The sequence below is a fragment of the Haliaeetus leucocephalus genome, unplaced genomic scaffold, assembly GCF_000737465.1.
Source record: "Haliaeetus leucocephalus isolate CR32 unplaced genomic scaffold, Haliaeetus_leucocephalus-4.0 Scaffold140, whole genome shotgun sequence".
NCBI classification, from domain to species: Eukaryota; Metazoa; Chordata; class Aves; order Accipitriformes; family Accipitridae; genus Haliaeetus; species Haliaeetus leucocephalus.
Window position 1 is genome coordinate 15,204,678 of NW_010972576.1, and position 22,302 is coordinate 15,226,979.

General features: G+C 40.3%; 1 protein-coding gene across 1 annotated transcript in view; it reads right to left on the bottom strand.

The window, feature by feature from the left end:
• Nucleotides 1-22,302, bottom strand: part of COL25A1 (collagen, type XXV, alpha 1) — a 307,286-nt gene that overhangs the window by 61,028 nt on the left and 223,956 nt on the right. Inside the window, exons 8-12 of the mRNA XM_010561056.1 lie at nucleotides 19,602-19,661; nucleotides 17,659-17,766; nucleotides 13,741-13,776; nucleotides 3,382-3,408; nucleotides 640-684 (exon numbers count right to left, since the gene is read on the bottom strand). Coding sequence (XP_010559358.1) covers nucleotides 640-684; nucleotides 3,382-3,408; nucleotides 13,741-13,776; nucleotides 17,659-17,766; nucleotides 19,602-19,661 — 276 coding nt within the window. The remainder of the gene's footprint in view (nucleotides 1-639; nucleotides 685-3,381; nucleotides 3,409-13,740; nucleotides 13,777-17,658; nucleotides 17,767-19,601; nucleotides 19,662-22,302) is intronic.

Sequence of the window (22,302 nt, forward strand, 5' to 3'; positions counted from 1 at the left end):
ACAGCCCTGCTACTTTACTGTGACCTCTCCTTATGGAGGGCTGTTCTGAACTGTGAGTTAACTTGGTGACGGCACTGAAAGACGACACTGACTTGCCTGAGTTAGCATTTCATCCTGGTTGTGTTCAAGAACATATCTGTTTGATTTATTTCTCTGCATTTTTGTCACCAACTTCACTTTCACATTATTGTCCACCTGTGTTTCCACTCTCTTTTTATTCTCTATAGTTGTATTAACAATGTATTGGCACTGTACAAATACCCAGTATCAACATAAGTGTTTGTATCATAGGACTCAGTTAACAAAAAGTAAAAAAAAAATCTGCAGAAAAACTTAGTTTGTAAATATACTGTCTAAAGTTGCACACCACTAATACGCATTTCTCTCTGGAACCTATCAGTCATCATCAAATCTGAACATCAGACTTCCAGCTTAATTAATTTACATTTGCTGCCTGTTCAAGTAAAACTATAAAAAATTACTTCAGAGCACAAACCAGATTGTACAGTCTTTTCCATGAAGCCAATTTGAAACCACAGCTCTGGATGTAAGGTTGCACATTGCTCATGTGAACAAGCCCTAAGTAGCTTTAATCAACGACATAAATAATGCCAGTGCTGACAAAGTCAGTGAACTCACCACTTGTCCGTCTCTCCCTGGAACACCAGGCACTCCGACAGAACCCTGGTGGGAAACAGACGCCAGTGTTTAGCAAATTAAACAGGTCGTGAAACCTTTCATCTCTTAATACAGTACCTTAGAAATGATGGTGAATGCTTGCTTATTGTAACTGCAATAAATTTTTCAAAAACTAATTTTTATCCAAGCTAAGATTTCTTTTCAGTTGAGATTTTATACTAATCACACATGTTCTCATGTTGTACATTTTAATGACTGTCCCACTGTACAGCCTCTTCCAGAAACAAACTTCAAGCTGATGGTTGCTTTGTAATATTGTGAATGCTTCAGAAGAAATGTGAGAATTAAAATGCAATTCCATTTTATGCTTTCAGTAAATTTTAAGACTGATCCTACACAATCGAACATAGCACCTGAACAAAACGATTAATGCTTCAAGAGTGATGCTTCAAGCTCAATAACTGGTAGCACCAATCTATTTTAGAGCTTTTAAGAGATAATCTGCAACAATTCAGCCTGACAGTGCAAATTACAGATACCCTTTTAAATTGCATCAGTATTACTGCAATCAAAATTTAAACACCAACACAGGCCAGACAAAGAAGGAAAGCCAAATATTAGCATTGACCTGTAACATTGGAGGAATCTTTTTACAAAGCTCTTACACTAAGTTTCTGTAAGATGGACGATTTTTTTGAAGGAACTTGTGCGACTTGCTGCAGATGTTCAGTGAAAACCTGAGGCATGAAGAAACCAGGAAAACTGCATATGCTTACACAGTGTTCTCCTCTTTTTATATAATAATGGTGTTGCTCAGCAAGGAAACTGAAAGCATTATTTTTATTTTTCATTTATAAACACTTTATCAGCATACAAAAATGTGATAGCTTTTTGAAGGGCTGGCACCCTAAAAAGAGGCCAGGGGACTGGGAAAGGCAGAGGCTTTGTTGACAGTGAAATGTGCAGTTTCCCAGGACTCTTAAAACAAATAAGCACCCTGTGAATCCCTTCATGCCCTGCTTTCTCTCCATCCCAAGAATCAGTGCATGACATTTCCCCCTCTATTCATATTGGTTAGAGGTTTCTCTAGAAATGGTTTACCCAAAGGGCACCAGCACCCAAAGGGAATGCATCCGGAATGGATGCACATGTTTGTCAATGAATAGAATTGTGAAATCCTGTGAAATAAGAAAAGGAAAGGAAGCAAGTCATGAGGGCCTCAAAAAACCTCCAACATTTGAATGCCCAGGAGGCTCCAGCTCATAACAGAGCTGCAAATCAGTAAGAAATAATACAATGGCATCCCAGCGTATCTCCATGACCCAAAATGCTCTCCCCTTACTCCCAAAGCTTCCACTTTGGCATTCCTGTTGCTTCTTTTTGCTGGATGCATGGTCATGACTGCTAGCCACTGCAAAGGGGCTCTAGTGAGCATTTTCACATCTTTGTATAATTCTTCCAGAAAACTAGAAGACAAAGCTCAGGAGGGCATTAAACCATCAGCCTCGATAAACTATCCTATTTATAACTTACGAGACACAGGATGTTAGAAAGTGTAAATAAAGCTGATTCTACCATTCCATGTAAAAGTTTACCATATATTCAAAAGCTCATCAGCACATGGGTTTAGCTGATGCTGTACATGTAAAATACCCTCCTCCCCGAGCTTTAGGGTATAATTTTATAATGGCAACTTAGACATTAGTACAGCTTTACAATGCTGTATTCCTTCATTGCCAAACATGAAGGGTAGTCCTCTCCTTCAGCCTGCAAACTCTGTACAGCTCACAGCAGACAAAATTCCACCAATTCTTACGCTTTGGGATTACATTTTTACACAGCAGCAGGTTTTTCTTTCTTTTCTTCAAAAAGTTCCATTTGAACAGATGCAAGCAAACCTTCACCTTAAAGAATATTATCTCAGAAGAAGAAAAACAGAGGTGACAGCCCTCTCCCATACGTTAATACTACTTAGGCCTTTCCTCTTTCTTTTTTCTTTATACAAATTAAGCCTGTTTTATTAAATATCTTCCATACAACTTTTTAATCTTTTGAAATCAACTAGAAAATGACTTGCCTTGGTAGTGCGTGGGCGAGATGCTGGAAAAGTGCCACTTACTAGCTGTTATTGCTGATGTATCTAGGACTGGTTTAATGGTGTAATTCCATAAATCCTAAACTCACTCCATCAAACTGAGGCAGTCAGCTTTAATGAGCGTAAATAATGCTGAAAGCGTTCCCAGGAAGTCAGGTCTCAGGTTACCGAAGGAACAGGAAGACACCAGCAGACCACCTGAACACCGCCAACCAAGCACCATTTATCAGCAACACCTAGGTCCTTTGTTTCTGCTGGTCAATTTTTTAGTCATATGGCACTGATCTACTTGAGAAAGGACATGCATTTAATCAGAAACTCTATCTCCCCACCTTTCACAAGGTTTTAACTTTGGTTTCCTAGTGGTACCAGTGCATGAACAAGAAAATTATAGTGACCTTTTCACCTGAAAGTTAAGCAGACAGATTGAAAACAGTCTGCTCTACATTGCTTGAACTTCCTATGATGGGGGAAATGAGAAATCTGATGTCTCACATCATATGGCTGCATTTTGCAAAAACAAAATTCAGAGCCTAAACTAACTGATTTAATGCGGTGTACAGTAGCTAATTCCATTCACCTTTTCTGCTAGCAATTTGGCACCAGGAGGAATAATCACTTTCACAGTATTGTTGTTTATACTATACCTTTTGTCCTGGAGGCCCCTCAGGTCCCTGCAAAGGGAAAACAATTCAATTAACATTGTAACTCTAGCCAATTTAAACTGAAATGACCAATTAAAACTGTCTTATTGTGTAAGCATTCTGATCCTGGACTGAAACCAGCTGATGTTTTATACATCAAGGAAAAGTAAAACTTTATGCGCAAAATGCACAATGGATCTTTTCTCTTCTCTTTTGGAACTGATCTAGGAACTAACCGGAAGACTCGAATTTTCCCCCCTTCTAATCTTTTCTCTTCCAACCCATCTGGAAATTTGTCAGCATTAAGATGACTGTGGTTTTTCTCTTTCTGATACCAGCTAACAGCCAGTCGTGTGTCCACAGTAATATATCTGCTCAGCAGCATATATTTATGCAAACAAGTATTTTTAAGATAGAGAGTGGCATAAGCCTTAAAATCTCCTCACCTTCTAGGTATCAGCATACATGACTATGTTTTACCCAACACATGATCTGTGCCATTACTTGCAAGTTAAGAGAAAAATCATTAAGAATTAACTTCAGGAATCATTAAGAATGCTCTTGGGAAGTAAAGAATCACCATTTTGTCCCCATGACCTGTGAAGGCAGGAAGACATATCTCAATTCAGGAAAGCTTAACTGCTTAATGTCACACAGAAGTCAAAGTCTCATTGATATTAATAGGACCCATTTCTCAACTGGTGTCTCTGAAGTACCCAGGTGGTTTGTGGCTACAGTGGAGAGAGGAGGCAGCAGTGAAATAGATCAGCCAACCATGTCTTTGACATTTTGGCAGTCTGTTTTGGTAAGAGCCAGACCATGTCTGCTGCAGTTCTTATGCACTTTTTTTCCCATCTTCCTACTATGGGTGCTGGTGCAGTCTGTGGGTGCTGGTGCTATATCAAGCAAAGGGAATTCTAACTCCATGAGGGTGAAAAACAAAAAGCCAAAACCGGAGAATCCAAATCCTTCTGATGCGTGAAAGAATAAAAGAATTCATTGATAGTAGAACTGCAATTATTCAGAAAAACAAAAGGATTGCTGCTTTGAAATGCAGGGCCAATTTTATTCCTAAGGTAGCATGAAGTTAGGCAGACTCCTCCACTATTAGTAGACACAGGGCTTGTTGGAACATTGCTTGGATGCAACTTTAAACTGCTAACATGAAAAAGCTCCACTGGTGGTAGTTCTGGGTCCTGGATCCACTGATGTGGATGAAAGCCTTGCAGTTTTAAATGTGGATTCATATGTCTGAGGCATCAAGCCTTGCAAAAGCATATAGATTAGTGTTGCTTCTTGAAACTTTTGCCTGATTGTCTCAGCAGAACTAGGGTCTTGTAAGCATCTCCTTTTGACTGTAGGGACAGATTTTGTTAATGGAAAGCTACCTGTGAGGTGCAGGGTGACAAGTTTACTCCCTTATCTTCAAAAGGAAGCAAAAGTACCCAAGCACTCAGCACTGGTCATGATCAGAGCAGTGAGTAGAGTGATAATCTGCTTTTTCAGACTGGAGAAAAATCCCCCCAGCCCACTGCATTTCAAAAAACCTCCTGTTTAAATCAGGTCTTCTTTTCAGTAAGTGCCTGAATTCTAACCCTAAGATTTGCTAGAGGTTGAGGACACCAGTAATACTGAATGTGGTCAATGAAGGTCAGCCTATTTCTTAAGCACTGCTTGCAAACAGTCTCCAAGAAAGCTGAAGATAGGGAAAAAACTAGGTAAAACAAATCAAGAGGATGTTGGTAGGTGAGAGTGGCCCGTTGGGTAAGGAACCACGGATATAACAACATACTCCACAAACAGGTTTTTTCCCTTTATTCCAGAGAAGGAAGAAAGTTTGTTCCAGTGCCTGACGCCATGGCAGGTGATGAACCAGCAATCCTCCCCTTCTTCTGTGAGAAAGATGTAAATTTGGCTAACATCTTAAAAACTCCAAGAAATTAATGCTCAAACTAGAGCTTTCCTACATCACCATTACCAGAATAGGCTCCAAACGTCTATGTCCTAGGCATCAGTTATCTGTTGACCTTTTGCGTATTAACCAGTTGCATTTTGGGGGTATTTCAGGTCTTACGAAAAATCTGTCCATCAGTAGGCCAGACTGAATACAGAACAACTGATGACTACTTTCATGGCTCATACCTGCTACTTTTATGTCCGAGGAATGGATATTGCCACTTCAGTTTCTAACTGCTTAAGAAGCTAATAAAACCTAAAGACATTCAGCTATATTAAATTACCATTTGGGAGCCCTCAATACAAAGTTACTATTTGAAGGTAAAATGATCATTCATTTATTAATACCGTCCCCCAAAGTAAACTGTTAAATGTGCTGCTCTGTTGAGCACTTTGTGCCTGCTGCTTGCAGCTGTCAGCCTGTGGGATGGATATAATTCAAGACATTGCAGATGTCTCCAGGAAAAGACCTTTCCCCAGAATTTCCCCCTCACCATTGCCATCATTCCAGCTCCTCCAGAGGATTTATTGAATAAGAAAATATTTACATAGAAGCATAGTCTTGCTCTTATTGTGCCTTTAAAATGAATCAGAGAAAAGAAGCAGTAGATACTTATCAATAAATATTTTATACAATTAGCAGTTTTCCATTTCTGGTACTTAAGCCTTTACTCTGACTGGTAATGGCTCTGGTGTCTCATGCCCATTGAGCTACTATGCCGCTTGATGACCAGAACAGTTCTTAACAATACATCTACCTTCAGAAAAGGTATGCTCAGAAAACCAACTGCAATTAAAAGCTTACCTAAAGTGATACACTTCACAATTTACACATAATAATGTGCTGCTTATCCTTTGAATGTTCAGACTGTAAACCATAGCTGAATAGGAACAATTTTTCTTTAAAGCACTGCTCCCTAGCATTGGGAAAGAAGCTCAAAGCCACTGGAAACTTAGCAGGTCATCCACTGACAGCTTCCATCCCTCCCCCACAGAAGCCTCCCAGCAGCCACTTAAATTGAAAACCTGAAATTAAATTACTAACAGAAAAAGACTTCAAAAAACTGTAAAACACTCCGGAATTGCTGTAAAGTGCCTATTTTCTATGTTACCTACATTCTCTGAGCAAGAGACTGAGAGGGCTGAAAATTTTGGTTGTGAGAGTTGCCCAGAATAGGAGGATAACTAAATATAATAAAAATTTAAAATAGTTCTCACTGTTTCAGATATGAACACTTCAGAAGAACACTTTGCCATCATGTGCAATAGAGTAATCTAGCTAGGCAGCTATGACAAGCTATTGCAGGGCTTCACTGAATTAGGTTCTCATTCAAATGGCTCCTCAACAGATGGAAAAAGAAGGTGCATTGCTCCAAAGAAATTCAACTGCTATCTGTTTCTCTGGAGATGAAGAATTAGTTGATAGTTACTTAAGCACTTGGAAAACTGGGTAACCAAGGATAAACAAATGTTCATAAAAGTCTGTGTAATTTTGTTTTTAAAAGGTAAAATATTTCCACTATGAATGCCATTATTCAATCACTGTTTTCTGAAATCAACAGACCTCCAGAGCTTGTATCATGTCAAACCTTGGCATCACAGAAATGACTGAATGAAGTTGGACACTTCAGTTGGACCTTGACAAATAACTATCTGGAATAAATACAACCCCCCCCCCCGAAAATACTGACCTAAATGTAGTTAGAACAAATGTTCTGAGTCCAGAATTCTTCCTAGACCTCCCTTCTAATGTTACAATTATATTTTCCTTTTAAGCTTACTCTGTTCATTGTGCTTCAGCAAGCTTCAAAACAAGAAATAATTCTGCCCTGTAAAGGTTAAAGTTGCAGTTTCAAAGCACAGTAATTCAGGGTGTGATACATTAGCAAAAGCCTCTCAAGGTGTTTTTGTATTCAACTTCTAGTGACTCAGTTGCTTAACATTTAAAAAATGTATGAAATAGAAAGTTTGGGCATTTTCAATTTGCAGGTCTGGGGTAGCAGTAATGATTATTTTACAAGGTATCAGAGTTTACGGACAGTGAGCGCAAACACCAAATGAAAATGCCTAACACAAATATAATGAAAAAGTGAATGCTTTTGTATACTGAAAAAGTTATACAGCAAAAACATCACAATGGTGCAATACACTGTCATACAAAAATTCTCTTATTCCAAAGCTTTGCAACCCCCACACCCGCAAAGTCCTATTTTTCTAAAATTCCATACTTCCTATGTAAAGTGAAAGCTCTTTGTAACTAGAAAGCCTGTAGGAGGTACTGTATCTATATTTCTGTGGGACAAAAGAAGTTCCAAGACTGTCCCTGAGAACAGATATTTCCCCTTTGGTGCCTATAAGAATCGTTAAACACTTAGAATAGAATCACAGAACAATATAGGTTGGAAAAGACCTTTAAGATCATCAAGTCCAACTGTAAACCTGACAATGCCAAGTCCACCACTAAACCATGTCCCTAAGTGCCATATCTACGTGTATTTTAAATACCTAAAGGGATGGTGACTCCACCACTTCCCCGAGTAGCCTGTTCCAATGCCTGCCAACCTTTTCAGTAAAGAAATCTTGCCTAATATCCATTCTAAACCTCCCCTCCACAACTGGAGGTCATTTCCTCTCATCCTATCTCCAGCCACCTGACAGAAGAGACCAGCACCCACCTCACTACAACCTCCTTTCAGGTAGTTGTAGAGAGCGATAAGGTCTCCCCTCAGCCTCCTCTTCTCTAGACTAAACAGCCCCAGCTCCCTCAGCCGCCTCATAGGACTTGTGCTCCAGGTCCTTCACCAGCTTCGTTGCCCTTCTCTGGACACACTCCAGCACCTCAATGTCTTTCCTGTAGTGAGAGGCCCAAAACTGAACACAGTACTCGAGGTGTGGCCTCACCAGTGCTGAGTACAGGGGCGCGATCACTTCCTTACTCCCGCAAACCAGTTTCTTACCAGTCTAACTTCATAAAGAACTTAAGAAGAAAACCTGAACTAGCAGATGTACCTGAAGAGGAAAGCACAGGTTTCATACAAGGTATTCATCTGCATTTCAGTGGAGCCTGTGTTCTACCTGCTGATCCCATTTTCTGTGTGTAACTGGCACACAGTGTAATTCTGGAAACCTGTTCCTGTGTGGTTGAGGAGTGTTTCATAAAGACTGCAATTTCTAGAGTACTAGTATTGAAATCTGCAATGCTTTAGTATTGATGAATCACCTAGATAAAAGAACGACCAGCTAAGAAAACAGATTAACTATGACGGGAAATTCATCTAACTTCTGATTAAGCAGTGTCCCCTTCCCATGCTATCTACCTTAATTGATAAAAAGAGTGGCAATAACTATTAATTAGTGCTCAGGCAGAGCTTCTTATCATCATTCTCTTAGTCATTGTTGTGGCAACCATTACTGAAGTACAGAGGTTACAATGCCAAAGACTATTGTTCCTGAGATTTCCTGCAAGTTAAGGCCAATGAAATTGTATTAGGGAAAAAAGAACAGTTGCTGTGAGAGGCACAGGCTGAGAATTTCCACTTCATCTGCTAGTTCTTAGTAAACTTTTGCAGCCAAACAGCTTAAGAACAACACCTTATAAAATTTACTATGAACGTGCTACCAGAATGAAACAAAGAAGGCTGCTGCAGAACTCTGGCCATTGAAAACAAAATCACAATTAGTAGTTTCCCAGAGGAGCTATGAAGATTCACACCAGCTGAGGATCTGGCCTTGACCGTTGGCCTGAAAGACTGAATTGAAGCCAGCAGCGGTTCCCAGTCAGTTCTGCCTGGTCCCTGTGAGTTCATTTTGTTCATTTTAACATAAGATGAAAAATGGATATTAATTCATTTTAAAGATGTGACATTTTGCAGACTTAACTGCAAGGTTACACTTTTCCACTGTCTTTCACAAAAAAGGCAATATCCTTTGGAAGAACATCCTTCTTATTCTGAATAACTAGTAAAAGCAGTAACATTAGGTCTTACTTTCTTGAACAGATGCCCAGCAAGACTGTATAAGCACAAAACTACTAGTTTGGAAGACAATACATCTTAAAACAGAGGGATTTTGCATTTGGGTTAATCATTATAGTATAGATTTCTTTTGCAAAGAGACACCTTTACCTGAATTCTCTGGTTATTCTGGAGTGTTCTGTTTATGCAAAACATCTGTAAAATTACTTATCTGTCTTTAAAGCCAATTTGGGGGGATAAAATAATATACGGGTTTTTTTCAGTGGCAAGAAGTGGTTGATTCACACACTGAACATGTTTAAATTTACTTCTTTTCCAAGGAGCTGAAAACATTGTAAATTTTGATCTTCCAAATTTTTATTACTATGCACTAGTTTAAAGTATTTTAAACATAAAAGCACGAAACACTCTCCACATGGAAATTAGAAACAAAAACAGCCCATGTACAGCTTCTATCCTATTGCAGCTCATGAATCTGAAAATGTCAATCTATCAGTGTCAGTCTTTGAGATTGCTCATCACTGACTCACTTTAAGTTCTCATGAATAGTCTGCAAGCAGAAATCCTAGCCCTCGGGTAGAAAAGAATCACAAATTCATTTATAATTCATTCTGAAAGTGAGAAGATAAAACAGAAAAACTCTTGTGTGGTATTTAAGAGTCCTTATCACCAGGAAGAGCAGACAAATGACATGGGAAGAAAGATGAAATATGAGAGGCAGTACACAACTTTACTGAAAAGGTTGAAAAGCTAAGGAAACTACTGGCCTTCCCTCTTGCATAGCGTACATTTTGCTAGTTCCACATAACATTTCAAAACTTAATCCCTTTGGTCGCCCCACTGCTTGGCCTCCCTCTGACTTCTCTTAATCCTTTCTGCACAGAGGAATGATACCTTCAACTCTTGTAGAAAGTAGATCTGCAGGGCTTTCAAGTGCCATGGAAACCAGACACAAATTACCACTAACTAGTCATTCTTACATTTCCTTCTAACATTAAAGATGCATACAGTCACACCTTTCTAACTTAAACCTAAGCCTCCATTCTTACCTAAAAAGAAACTGAACTCTCTTGGCTCAAAAACAGATTCTTCCTGACACAGCAACATACAGAGCCAAAAAACCCTTGCAAACAGCTCTCCCAAACATCTGAACTGCAAGGATAGAAGAGCAATAGAAGCACACTGGCACTCCAACAATCTGGAAAGATTTTCAACAGGGGATGAGAGACCCCTGTAAGCAACAACTAGCTTTCCTAAGCTTCTCCTCCCACGACTCTGCCCCAACCCACACATACTTACATTGGAAATTGGGAAAAAGAGAAGCCATTCCCTGTCTTCAAGGCAAATTTCCCTTGTGTACCTAAGACAGGCTAAGCTCTCTCGTGTCAAATCAGAACTCATGCCAGAGAACTTAAATGTCATTCTCTGTATATGGTCCAAGCAGACCTCCCCTGCCTGAGAGGCAAAAAGGTTATTACTGCCCCCTCTCTCAACATCATCTGAAACATGATTTTCTTTTTCTTTATTGACACTGAACTTCATTACAAATTAAGGAGAACATGGCAGCAGATTCGCAGTTGGAGTAAATTGCCACGTCTTCACTAGAGCTACTGGATTTCCAACTTCACTGAAAAGAGAACATGAACATTCCCAGAACTCCAAATGCATTCAAATTATTTCAACTTTTTGTGAATCAGGGCACACATTATTTGAGTAGGTCACAAGTTACTCAACATGTGTAGTAGGCTTCTGGTACATTCTGAGACACAAGCCAGGAAGCACTGTTATGTCATTATCTACTATCTTGTGCTCTTCAAGAAATTTATTCCACTTCTTGTAAGAAGAGAAAATAGAAAACTAAGTAATTTCAAGCTGTGACATTGTTGATTCACAGGTTAAAACTGAGTTTACCAGCTCTATCAACAACCTGTACCTTCATCTAGAAATACCAAGGCATGTTACCAAATACAGGTGTTAAAAATGCTTTTGAAAGAGAAAAGCTTCTATCCCCTTTATTATAATCGGGCTTGCAGCTCTTCTTAACTTGAACAGCACCATGGCACTTAAAGCTGCTGAGGGTGTGATCCTATAGGCTACGAACAGCCTTCAGCTTCCACAACCTTCAGCAAGTACATCCAGACTGTAGGGATTGTTTCACAGCATCTGGTGCTCTCCTTGGCTCTGTCCTGCCTCCATCCTGGACAAAGAACCAGAGTACATGCCACAGTACTTGCTTCTTACTGGAAAGGGCCTTGGACATGTGGGGAAGTAGGAAACCACTGTACACCCCAACAAGTGGACCTCTGGAAGACCAGGACTGGTAGTTCCTTATGGGACCCACTGACTTCACAGTTTCATTTTCATCAGGAAGAAAAAACCAGGAAGCTAATTCAGGCTTCAGACTCTTGGTGTGAAACAGAGGCAAGTCCTTATAAAAGAATTCCTGCAGAATTAACCTAGAAGCTCCTCCAGGCAGAGGTCTCCATTTTCATTTACTTTGAAAAGCTAATACGTGGATAATCCAGAAAAAGTATCTCAGGTAGGCAGAGGCCTGTGTTCTCCACAGCAAACTATACCTGTTTTCTCTGGCAACACAGTTTTACAGCATACTTGTGGGGAAATCAGCCATTTCTGCAGTAGTGTCTCAATTTCCAATATGGAAATAGAGAGATATCTAAGTGCAGAAATGCATGATGGAAGGTGTCAGAAGCAGCTAGAAAGCACCTGAATAATTGTAGCACTTTCCACAGTGAAGAGAGTCTGGAAGTCTGTACTGGCATAAAAAGTATGTCAGAAGCACCAAGAAGGATAAAAAGAAATTAATTACCTCCCTGATACTCTTATGTTCTTTACTTGATCTATACACAATCTAACATTTAAGCCATCAGACTGACTTTTAGAGCAGGCATTTGGAGTTGGAAATTCATGTAATCTGGGCTCTTTCTGTAACTCAAGCTTGCTGATTCGATTTTTAAAACACCTTTTCTCCCCATTTAAACACACCTGCATTTAGAGAAACAGATCAGTAGCAGTTCTTTAGTTCTTACACACACAGATGGTTACTTTAGACCAGTGGCACTCTTCTAAACACGGAGACTAAAAGGTGACGGACTATGTTTTGCTTTAAAAGCCTTCAGGGATTCTGTGACCCTGAAGATCTGGTCTTGAATAGAAAGAAGACACTGTTGCAGAATCTGAGTGAGTTTTGTCCAGAGGTCAAATAGGAGAATATTCCAAATAAAACAAAACAAACAAAAACCTCTCCCTTCCCAGCTATTGCACCTATTATTAACAGGTGCTCAGAAACCAAAAGGACAGAACAAAAAAGAGCCTGGAAGCATGCTTGAACACTAGGTGGTACCTTTGGGAGGCTTTGATTTTGGTTTTGTTAAATCATTATCTCAAAACGAAAAAGTACAGGACTTTAACTGCTTGATCACAGCAGGTATTTCCAAGTCTCAGATCTTAGTTTTTTCTTCCAAAAGATATTGGATTTTGTCAATTCAAAATGTTTTGCAATTTGTCAAGGTAAAATATCACACACCTCTTTAAAACTTCATAAATTCAAACAGATAGCAATCATATCTGCACTGATTGCTAGGCATATAATCTTCCTTCTCAGAAGCATTCAGGAATCAAAACCACATGCCACAGGCTACAATTCTGTCATCTCTCATAAAAATAAGAATGACCATGAGTGTTTAGGGAGATCTTAAGGGATAAAAAACCACCGCATGTTTCACAGTTCTGGGAATATGTGACAGGCAGAAACTTCTGATGCCTTACCCTGTGGCTGAAGCTGATTTACAACCAGTGGAGCTTCAATTTGCTTCCAAATGAATAGGGTTAATTAGTTCCTGATGCAACAGAAAACATCTACTCCCATATCCGAATATTTGTAAAAAATGCATTCATTTGGCTGTTACATTCTCACACACAGGAAAAAACCAAAACCTCAGGAGAGGAGAATATTCTGAGAGCTTCGGTATGCTGTGCTGTGTCTTCACTGTTCCATCAGGCAAAGGGCCAGAGCTATTGCCACAGAGACAGCTGGGATTTTGGCCCTTAAAGCAAGTAGATGGTTCTTGTGCTGCTCAACAGTCTCAAGGTAGAAACAGCTCAACTTCAGAGACAGTGATAAGTGGGGGCTACGAACTGGGGACACCTGGCTTGGCTGTTCTTTGCTTTGCTGTGCCCTTAGCTGTTTTATTTCCCTCTACTTCTGCAAGCTTAAAGAAGAAGTTGGCCTTATGTGACAGGCGACTGTATGTAAAAAGAGGATGTTTTTCTCATGTGTTCTTCACAAATGTCTGTGACAAAGGAAGGTTAAGAAATACAGACCTATAAAGCTTTTTGGAATTTCACATTTTAAAAAGTGTATGTCATGTATCTGTTACAGTTTCTTAGCAAACTGGAAGAGAAAAGCACTTACTGTCAATCCTTGTTCTCCTGGTTTTCCTGGTTCACCCTTAAAATAAAAAAAAGGAGTGAATAATTTCAGTAACAAGTCTTGAATTCTGTTTTCTACCTAATAATAAAGTACCTTAAAAATTCCATTCTTAAACAGGTATGGCAACGGACTGCACATTAAATATATTATTTTTTTGCTTTTTAAAGTAGTAGGCCAAATCTCAGACATTTCAAGAGGCAAAGTACTATTTCACAATCATGTAATGGTATAGTTCTTGAGGCAACAGTTAAGTGTTGGTGTCCTAACTCTATCCCTTGGTTCCAAACATAATATTCCATTCCAGTCAGTGGTGCTAAAGGACACAGAGAAAGGTTATTTTCACATATGTGCTGAATCCCACTGTTTACATATTCCAAAATTACTGCTCTGTGTCATCACCTCAGTCAGCAGGCATAACTTACCGTTGCAAATTATCGTGTTCCATAAACCCATAAATACTGGTATTTTGAAGCCATGCAATAATTACTCAGCTGTTAAATACCTGGGTTGGCTTTCAAAACAATAACCCATCATTTTTCCAATGTATTCTCTTCCTGTGGGCACAGCTCTACCTAAACTCAGAATCTATCTTCTCCCCTTTCTTCCCATTTGAACACATACAACAGTCTGTAGAGACAGTAAAACATGTCAGTCGTACAATATGGGCTAAAAATACCCATCCAAAAAAACAGAGTTCCTATAATTTCAGTGATCTGGTTTATAGATCACTCCCTTGTAAACCCAGCAGAGCATAGGGCATTCCACATGCTGTTGTATCAGCACAGCTGCATGATCTTTGTCATAAAAGAAAACCCGTCAAAAAACTGATGAGAACTGTTCTGATGCTGTTCTTGGTAACCGAAAAGAATCAGAATTGCTTCTCTGGGTATGTGTGCATAGCATTCAGAAGCAAACACGTAGCATCTGCAAACACACTGAGATACCCAGGAAGGAGAAACCACACAAGCACAGGTTTTTGACAGCTTGTTGGACTTTTCAGCTCACTCTGAAGCTTTGCTAACTTAGGTATACAGCAATCACACAGCCTGAAGTGAGCATCAAGATATCCCCATAAATGTTGGGAAATAATTGTGAAATAATTTCAAGAGTTTGTATCATATTGTATCGTCTTATTACCAGCAAAACCCCTTGCTCTTCTTTTACTTCTTTTTGGAGGCGTTAATGTTTCAAAGTCTTTGTGCTGGTGTCTGTGCAGTGCAAAGGGAAGTCACCTATTCCAGGTATCACTCTGTAGGAAGGCAAGTATGTTCTGTTTCCAACAGGTTCTTCAGTTGACATGCAAAGAAAGTCTTAGCAAAAGGCTGCACGACCCCTTCTTACACCCCTACTCTTCCTTGGTGCTCTCTCTGCTGGCGATAGGCCCAACAGCATCTCCCTAACACTCCTACCTCTTCAGCTCTAAAGATTTCATGCCCGAGAAACTAATACATTCACATCTCTAGAAACTTGAAGTATCTGTAACAGGATGCACGCTTCTGGGATGCAAGGTGGTGATGACACAGACGGAGACGTGTGGGCACAGATGGAGACGTGTGGGCACAGATGGAGACGTGTGGGTACACAGGCTGCTCCTCAACCCTGCTACACTGTGGAAGAGAAGTAATGGTGGCTGTTGGAGTTGCTCCCTGTGCCTTGCTGCCTTGGCTGCCCGACTTTCTCAGGATACACAGCAAATGTATAGGCATGGAGGAAAGCAAGGGCCAAAACATCATCTTATAGCTCTGGTGATTGTAAAGCTCCTTGCTTGGGAGGGACAGGCTGGGAGAGAAGCCCCTGCTTTGCCTAGCACTGCAAAAGAGGAAATGACTGCCTTCTAATGGTGGTTGGCCACTGTAAGCACATCCTTCTATAGCTGTGTGGTACTGCAACATCCCTGCTCAGAACGCAGTGTGGCTATTGTTTTGTTGTTCATCTCTTTAGCTCAGAGGTTCATGCACGCCTTTTAAAAATACAAAGCTGTCACTACCTCTCGGCTAAGTTTTCCCTTTACGGCTCTCCTGCTTGACTGTATATCACATAGCCATGCAGGAACAAGCCTTTTGAGAATCAGCAACATTAACCTGAGGGTACAGGACAGTAGCAACGAGCAGGATGGTAACAACAGTCAGCAATCTGGATGGTTTCTATCCGAGTGCTTGTTTGTAACCGATTCTAAAGCAGTATTATGAACAGATTTTCCATAATGCTATAGGGCTTAAGATAGCCACAGCTTAAAAAACTATAAAAAGAAACTCTCTCTTGCCATCTAAAGTAAAAATCACTACAGAACTATTATAAAATGGAATGACCTCATTGCATAAAATGCATTACTTTCCTGTTATGAGAAACACTAATGTTCCCTTTGGTAAAAAGCACAAAACCCCAAGCAACACACAGTCACGTTGTAATCAGCAACACCAGCTGATTCTGCTAGCCTCTTGTATGCGAATTATAAAAATGGTATCACTGCAGTCAGAAATGGGTTCTGGTTTCAGTCTCACCCTCACTACATCAAACCAGAAGCAACTCTGCTGACCGCAGTCAATTTTCCCGCATTAAAAGAACACAAGGGAGGCCCAGATGAGGCCCAAAGCCTGATGTGCTGCAGGACTAACAAGAAATGAGTAGGTGGTCAAAGTAAAGCATCACAATGGAAGCAACAAACTTTTAATGTCATTTCATAACCTTGAGCTAGAACTTAGAAGGGCAATGATGGTAAAAAACCAAGCCAAACCAAAACAACAACAGCAGCAGCAACCCTAGAGTACTACAGGTCTTAATTGGCAAGTCTTGCTGGATTTTCACAGGAAATTATAGCAGAGTCTTACTATTATCATCATGTTATATTATATTTGTACAGTTAGTACAATTTCAGACAAGGCAACCTGAATAGGGCCAGAATAGGAGTGTAGATATTTTCTTTCTTGGTTTTACCTAACAAGGCCCTACAGGGAAATTTTATGCCTTCCTGTCCTGGCCCCACATAATGAGCTATGCTTTTTCTTCAAAAAAGCTGTTTCTGTTTCCAGTGCTGGTCCTCACCTTGCTAGTTCCCTATGTGTCTTCTTGGCCGTGATCTTTACTTATCATGGGGTGTGTGTGGGTGTGCGTGCACGCACGCATCTGTACATGTGGCATTTCAGTTGTCACCTCTCTTTCCTGTGTTGTGATTCCATTTCCACACTGATAACACAGTGGCATTCATGATGAAAAGAGAGGTACTTCTTTCGAAAGAATGAAAATTAAGGAGGCTACAAAATATAAAACCAAAACCATACTCATATTTAATCATCAGGTCACAAAGTGCCACAGGCGGTGGCTCTAATCCTGTCTCTAAAACAGACAATAAGCAATACACTGGATTTTGGTGGTTGTTCTAATGAAATATGGGGGATGAACCAAAGAAAATGGTACTGTCCTACTTGTGTAAGATGGCAGAATCTGTCTCCAAACTTCATCATACATTGGGCAGCATTTAGCAGTTTATTATGTTGATTCCATTATTTTTGAGGCTAAATGATTAGGAAGCGAGAAGTCAAGCCCATTCATGTTCCAGCATCTCAAGTTCAGCTTTATCTTGAAGTATGAGTAGAAACATTTACTCCTTGTGGAGGGGCAGACCCTCCTCACGCAGCTATTAAACATCAGTGAGCAACTGAGAAACCTTAGAATGTGCAGGGAAGCTGTCAGGGTTGGGAGGCAAGGAACCCAGGTGTTACTCTTGGCCTTGCTATGAACTTGCTCTTTGTGTGTGGGACTCCAGGTACACCGTGAAATCTGCCCGCGGTTCAGCTTCCACATATCTTTCTTGCCAACCTTACCTCAGAAAACATCTTTGAAACTGAGCTGGTATACACTTGAGAGGAATTTGGACACCATGACAGCAACAGACTAACTTACCGGTATGCCAGGCATCCCACGAGGACCATCTTTGCCAGTATCTCCTGGGGGACCTCTGGGTCCTGGTGGCCCTGGAGGCCCAGGGGGTCCAGCTTGTCCTTGATCCCCCTAAACCGACAAAAAACTCATCACAAGTTTGCTTTAGAGGCATCAACCACACAAAAAGACATTGATCTACCCAGAAAGAGCGCAAGACAGGCTGGAAGAAGCTGCCATGAGCTGGACAGTGGCTTCTTCACTGCTTATGGCAGAGACTGCACTTTGCTTTGAAGACGAGGGGGTTGTATCTGTCCAGTGCAATCAGCCACAGAGCAGAAGGTTCAAATTCTAAACTACTTGTCCTACCACAGAACATATGCCAAAATTTGGGGCAGCCTTGCAATATTTTACTCATCTAGCTCCCCAGAGCAAGTAACTGTTTTCAATAAGCAGCTGTTTGCTTCGCAATTGGCAAAATCATAACAAAGCTGAGGTAAAAAAGAAAAGTCACATGTGAGAATATGCAGTTTGCATGGCAATTTTCCAAGCCCATCAATGATGCATGGATAGATTTCAAAAATGAGCATGGAAAATAACTGCTTTTCCACAAAGTTGTAGATAATATTTCATCTGTTTTGGGGAGCTGTTTTATAGTGACAATTAGCTAAGTCTTCTATTGATTTTTTCCTATTAAGTTGTAAAAGCCAATTTTCAAGAGAGTTGCCAAAACATATTACCTTCCCCCTTAAAAAAAAGACATCAAAAAATGGTGCTCAAGTTATTTAAGTTCCAGCACACCACTGCAAACCGCTAAAAAAAGCTGACCCCATCTTAAAAGTGGATCGTTTAGCAAAGCTACCCATAGCCTTTTAATTGTTAATATCATTAACAGTTTCTTCATTCCAAAACATTTTCAAATGAACAACCTGCTATAAGAAGGCATCTGACAAAAAGGTACAGCAAAGAGTAAATTGAATGTAAAGAAGAACCAGACTCCAGTGAGATGAAGCACTACCTTAATGAGGCGGCGTTTAATGAGCTGCTGATCAGCAGAGAGAAACCCATGATTGATTTTAGGAAACACCATCTGATCAGGCAGGTGAGGTCAAAGGTTGAAGATCAGAGATGAGAGAATTGAAGAATAGACATCAGAAGGCCCGAGAAAGAAATAAAGACATATTCATTAGATTTGTAATAGCTAAAATAATATAAACCGGTGCTTCTGCCTGACAGAAACTGTGCATTTTCTTTTGAGGACATTTACCTCTAATGTACAGGACAGACTGCTTTATAATTTAATCATATACAATGAGTTAACTGTGTAACTTTTGTATCCCCAGATTTCCTGTGAGAATTCTTTACGTGTATTAATTTTTTCACTACCTGGGCTCTAAAAATCAGTATTTTTATATGCTGTTCTTTCAGCAAAGCTTCTAGAGACAAAGCACCAGTTCAACTTTCAGTCAGATTTTCTAACCAGCATATTGTGCCATGAAGAATGGTGTCATTTTTATAAGGACTGGAGTTCCAGCTTGACCAGATTGCTTCAATCCTTCCTGCTTAATTTGCAAATGCGCTTTGAAAAAATCTGTATGTACAGATTAAACCTCTGATATCTCACACAAATAGCTGACTCTACATGTAACCAGTATAGAGTTCACTGACATTTTCAACACTTCTGTATGCCTCAGGGAAGCAGAACTACAGAAAAATCTGATCTGAAAATAAAATACTGACCAAGATCACGGGGAATGTGGGTGTTTCCAGGGCTAACACTATACACCGTTACGGATTTGATCCCATGCTCTGCATCAGGAGTACTTATACCAATGCAAAGGCAGTGAGGGTTGACTTAGGTCCACCATAAGGATTCATTGGTATTCAACGGTAAAAACAATTTTTCATGTGCACTTTTATGCTGATACAGAGAGACCTGACTGAACAGGTACATGTCAGCCACAAACCTTGACGGTGAGGATCTGATTACTGTGCAGAGCAGCGACTGTGGGGAAGCCTGGCAGACCCTAGGGACACAGCATAACATGGTACCAAAACAGCACAACACAAACATCACAGAGACAATTTGCTAACAGACAAACAAAACGAACACTATGTTTAGTATACCCCACATTTGCCTACTGACAGGAAACAGCCTCTCTGTCATATGGGAAACAGAGTTAGGTTTGCACTACAGTGCAGATACAGGTGGTTACTTTACAACAAGAATATCAAGAGATTTTAGAAGGAGCAGTCCCACAGAGGTGACTTTTCTTAAAATTACAATAAATTGTTATGATCTTCTGACAGTTGTTAGACTATCAGCCAGCAGATGACTGAGCCATTTTAAATTAAAATGTGCTACAGCACTTCTAGAGAGCTACATAGAAGGTTTTGACTCTGGATTGTTGCAGAATTTGACAGCAGTGACGGTGGATTTTGAAGCACTTTGTATAATTAACATCCTGCTCCTCACGTTCTGTTTAACATATGACATTCAGCACATAAACTGGTAGTACATACACAATTATAAACACTGAACAACAATCTACTGCTAGGTCTTGGGTATTCTGGAATGGCCACGGTCAACATTTTCAAGACATACATAGCAGCATTTTCATATCCAGGGCAAAATTTTTTCCCTCAAGCGCTGTATGCTGCATATGGTTTCTCATATCCTACTCTACCAACATGTGCAGAGCTTGTACTGTACTGGTACAAAAAAGAAGAATGTGGTGATCGTGGCCTGCTGTGACAATACAAGGGGTGAATTTTGCTCTCAGTTCAACACCTTTCTTGTGCTGCCTTGTAGGGTGTGAATTAGACCTTCTAATAAAGCTGAAACCATACGCAGCTGAGCAGTGAACTCCTAAAGAAAGAAATGCCAAAGTCCTCTCCTTGCCCTTAGCACAGCACAGTCTGAAGCAGAGGCTTGTTCAATGGCTGAGACACATCAGGCTGAGGAACACAGAACAAAACGTAGCCTGGTAGCACTAAGCTCCCTACGTGCATGCGCGCACGCTTGTCACCTCTATGAGGTGGAGCTGGTGGCACAGCCCCTCTGTAAGGCCTGGAGTGTATGGCTGCAGGGTTTCAGCTTGGCACCTCCAAAAGCAAAGGCTGCACCTGGCTCTGGCTGCCAGACAAGGTGGCTTCCGAGAAGTCCTGCATGAAGGCTCTGCTGGGGCAACCCACGCTGCCACAGTGCACAAGCCCTTTGCAGCCCAGCTGGCCTGGTGCAAAGCACCAACAGGCAACAGCAGCCTGCCAGGTCTCTCAGCTGCAGCAGATTCTTTTAACACGGCAAATATTTGCTCTGTTCATCTCCACATGCAATCACATCAGAGATCCTCTGGATCACAAAGACCGCACCAGTCTCTACAAAAAAAGGCAGAGTAACTTTCTGATGCATGCGTGTCCTTCACTAGCACCTTCGAGTTGCGTTCAGCAGCTTTATTCCTCATACACAGCCATCAGATGAGGAAGCTGAGACCCTTTAAGTGGATCCCATAAAGCCAGTGGCATTTTTACCAGCCTTTCCACTTTGTTCTTACAAACTGTGGTGAGGCTAACTGCATTGCTCAGTGACCTGAAATCTCCTCTTTAGAAACAAATAAAAAGAAAACAAAACCAAAAAAGGCTAAAGCTCCAAACATTTAAAGAAACTCACTCCTGAGACACTGCTAAGACTGGAATGATACATCATTTAGAAAACAGATGTATCAAATTTGCATTTATCTTATTATGGAATATAAGTTAAAAAAGTTATTAGATGGTAACATGCCAGAATCTTTACATCTGTGACTCATTAGCCCTGCTGTGCACATGGTCCATTCCTCTTCTAGATAAAACTACAATACCCGTGTAATGGAAATGAGTACAAACAAGAAACGTAAAAAGAACTAAAATCTGAGTAGCAAGCAATAAACTTTAAATCTCATTTATTAAAAAAGGGGATAAACAGAAAATCTTTTAACAACTTAATTTTTACTCATCAGCCTTTAGGATTACAGCACAGTAATTTTCAGTTATGTCTAAAATTTGAGATTTGACATTTTAAGAAGTGGAAACTCAAAACTTGTATTAGGTTTGATTTACTTCATCTTGAACATGAAGGAGAGCTGAGAATTAATTAAGAAAGGAGTTTAATTGGAAACTATGGTGGTTTGCCATGAAATTGTTTTTTTTTTCTTGAGAAGAAATGAAAGAATTTTGAAAGTTCTGTCTAGGTCCACACAAAAACTTTTACATAGCACACTTCACAGTCCAGCCCCAGCATTCTCAATGCTTCCCAACACCACACAGACAAGTTCAAGAGTAGATATCAGTACTGCAGTTTTCTGCCTATATAAACAACACATGAGACAAGGGGACAACCCCATTCTTCCATCAGCAGCTTAGTAACTTCTTTCGGCTTGTTCCCAAGTAGGACGAAGCTTTCTTTCCTTTGCCCAAAGCAGGCATAATCTCAGACCTAATGGTCAGAGACATGCAGTGCCAGCTTGGACCTGGATCATCTCCCCATATGCAACATGTGTATTTGGAGAGAGCCAGAAACACAGGAATATTAAATGGAACCCAGCAAAGAAACTATAATGGGTGCATAGTTTTCGCATGCGTGGGAGGCTTTAGAAGGCATTGCATCTTCTGGCATCCATGGAAGATAAT